Below are 3,398 nucleotides of genomic sequence, written 5' to 3'. Positions count from 1 at the left end.
ATGGTATATTGGGCCTAATGCAAATCAAGATTTTCGTTTTGTTTTTTTAATGATTAAACAAGTCAAGATTAATTAATCCGTTGTGAGTAAAAGGAAAGGCTTAGGATTAGGATTAGGATTAAATTCTTAAACCCAATCACCAAACTTCCCACTTCAATTAATATGACAGATTAATTATAACTGGCAACGGATCTTTTGTGGCATTGAATAATGAACAGCCCAAATTAATATTTTAATTTTAAGCCTATAAGACAAATTAACAAGTGATTTAATAAATAATTAAAACAAAACGAAGAGTTAGTATAAGATAATGTTGTTATTGAATGGATAAGATCATAGAGAAAACAAGTAATACATAGCACAAAAAGCTAAATTGTTCATGTTCCTTTTGTGCATGACATCGACAAATCAATCTCATAAAAAGTTATTTAGATATGGTTTTGTGCACATTCTCTTTTTTTTTTTTTTTAAGTGGTGAATCACTTCAAATTGATGCTGATGCTGATGAAGAGATGCCTTTATTATTCTATTTCTTAGCTGACAAAAATGCCTTACACATGCTATAATCAGCTGATAATAACTTAATTTTATAAATGTTCTCATAAAGATTATTAAATTTTATTTTCTTTCATAAAGTCTATTGAAATTCAATTTAATCTCATAAAAATCATTGTGAAATTAATTTATCAATTATTTTATAAATAAAATTACTTTATCATAAAAAAGAATAAAATAAATAAAACGCATTTAACTATCCCTCGTCGTCAAATTCCTCTCATTTTTTTATTTTTTCTTCACCATCAACAATGTTTATCTTTGTGATCTCTCGAGTTTGAATTTCAATGAAAACTAAATGGAAAAGAATACATCAGGAAAAGAAAAAAGACAAAAGAAAAGGAAGAAAAATATAAAGAAAAAGAAGAAGTGGCCTACCATACCTTAATAGGGTCCCGGAGCACGGCACAAATTAATAAATCCAATTCCATTGAAGTCTGACTCCAAGAAGAAGAGGAGAACAACTTTAGATAGAAAAAGACTAAAATAATCCAGAAGCTTTCTTTTTAAATTACTTGTTTTTCCATTATCAATGTGTATCTCATGAGATCATTTCCATAATTTATATTCACTCTTATTAAATTTGTTTTGCTAGGAACATAAATAAAGCCTCCTGTTTCATATACCTCTCTCCATCTTCAAAATAAAGTCTTCTTCGCCCTTGTAAATGGCTAAGATTTTCCCTCAGAAACCCATATTTTCTCCTTTCATGACTTTCAAGGGACAAACATTTACTCTTTGGATGAAATCATTAGTCTGCCATACTAATGGCTGCACTGTCTTTGATTCTAATGGTGAGATCATTTACCGCGTCGAAAACTATGGTACCAAGTGCAACAATGAGGTGCATCTCATGGATCTTCGAGGCAGAGTTCTTGTAACCATAAGAAGAAAGGTATTACAATGTTTTTTTTTTTTTTGGGGTCTGTTTGATTTCAAGCTGAGGTGCTATTTGGAAATGATTAATTATAAACTGAACTGGGTTTTCTTGTTTCTTGGTATATGTTTTGCAGACTTTATTACTAGTTTTTGGACGTTGGTATGGGTACAGATGGAATCCTGCCAACATAGACAAGGAGAAGCCATGGTTTCAAATGAAAAAATATTGCGGAATTTGTATGGGAAATTCAGCCTGTCAAGTTACTGTAGGGTTTGATAAATACTGGGTTGTGAAATTGGGACGTAAAGCAGCTTTCAGGATCGTAGACTTGGATGGAGATATTGTTGCTGAGGTATATTTACATTTAGTTTAATCAAGATCCAAAAATTTATTGAAATTATTCAATCCTGATGACAATAATTATTAGTACTTCACTGATGATGATTAAATCTGATTCTGCAGGTGAAGCAGAAGCAATTATCTTCAGGAATCGCATTAGGATATGATGTGTTAACTATGATTGTGGAACCTCACATTGATCATTGCCTTATCATGGCAATTGTGACGGTCTATGGATTAATCAATTACAAAATGTAGATAGATTCTATATTATCATCGATGTATGCACCAAAATGTGATTGCAGTCCCAGAGCTGGTACTCATATATAGGCAGCCATATATAGCTAGGCAGCTTCATTTGTCCTCCATCTGAATATACTTTTTCTTGAACAATGTTTTTTACATATTTGCATTTTATTGAAGTAAAATTTTGAAAACCAATAATAATATTAAGGGATATATATATATATAGTTGGAGTAGAAAATCATTGCAATTGACATTCCATTCTCAAAGGGAAGAATGAATTAAACTCTTCATTCCGCTCTTCATTCCGCCCAAAATTGAGTTAAATGGTAAAAAATATCTATCAAAAAATCAAATAGTTACAATTAAAAAATCAATGAGTTAGAAGGTTCAGATAAAGAATTAGCACAATGACTAAAAAATCAAGGTCAAGAGAGACTCAATCCAAATATGATGACTTGGATATCAACATAAGAATCCCGAACATTATAATCTTAGATGCTCGGCCAAGAGATCTGAGTATTGATTAGTCGAGCATTGGTTAAATCAGGCTCAATAGAAGATATAGATTTGCAAGGAACATGCAAATGATAATAATTTTACTCGTCGAGAATAAATAGATCACAACCGGCCAATCTGAGATTGTCGAGACCACCGCAAATGGTTATCAAGACTTTAATCTATAAGTATCATAATGATACATAGATTAGTACTTGCTCTGAAAAACTACTATTAAATTCTAATTTTATTGTTCTCAAAACCATCTCAGACAAATCATATCGGAGTGACTGGTCATGTAACACCCCAAATTTTTAAATTTAGTATTTTGTTGATAAATATTAATATTTTATTTTATTTAAATTTTAGGAAATTATTTGAAATTTTTCAGATTTTAGAAATTGGGTTCAATTTTCCAAAAATATAAAACTTTGATGATTTTTAAAAATTAATTTAAAGACCACGTGGTAAAACTAAAAATATATTTGGACTCTACGAATTTTTCTAAGTTTTCTAGAATTTTTTCTGAATTTTTGGTCCCAAGCCAGATAAAAATTCAATTTCGGATGCCTTGAATCGAACTGGCCGAATCAGACCGATCGAATCCGGCCTTCCTCCTTCTTTTCTTCTCTTCCCCACGCGTCCCGACCTCCCTTCCTCTCTTTCCCGTTTTCTCTCTCCTCCCTCCTCCTCACGCCCCGCCGTCGCCACCCAGCCCTCCCCACCTCGCCGGCGCGCCGCCTCAGCCTTGCCCCACCACCGGCCGGCCTTTCAGGCGGCCGAAAATGACGTGCGAAGAGGCGCGACGCACAACGCACTGTTTCAGCTTCCCTGCCGAAATCTGGCCGATCCGGCCACCGATTGGGCCGGGTCTTGTGTCAA

The 3,398-nt window shown here is 33.4% G+C and overlaps 1 protein-coding gene across 1 annotated transcript; it reads left to right on the top strand.

The window, feature by feature from the left end:
* Window positions 1-1,165: 1,165 nt before the first annotated feature.
* On the top strand, window positions 1,166-2,179 carry LOC110643517 (protein LURP-one-related 4). Its single transcript, XM_021795911.2, has 3 exons — window positions 1,166-1,450; window positions 1,569-1,787; window positions 1,898-2,179. The coding sequence occupies exons 1-3, from the start codon at window positions 1,223-1,225 to the stop codon at window positions 2,030-2,032; spliced, it is 582 nt and encodes a 193-aa protein (XP_021651603.2). The 5' UTR covers window positions 1,166-1,222; the 3' UTR covers window positions 2,033-2,179.
* Window positions 2,180-3,398: the final 1,219 nt, after the last annotated feature.

The sequence above is a fragment of the Hevea brasiliensis genome, chromosome 16 (genome assembly GCF_030052815.1).
Source record: "Hevea brasiliensis isolate MT/VB/25A 57/8 chromosome 16, ASM3005281v1, whole genome shotgun sequence".
In the NCBI taxonomy this organism is placed as follows: Eukaryota; Viridiplantae; Streptophyta; class Magnoliopsida; order Malpighiales; family Euphorbiaceae; genus Hevea; species Hevea brasiliensis.
Note: the sequence above shows the minus strand (reverse complement) of the source record. Positions and strands in the feature narration are given on the sequence as shown.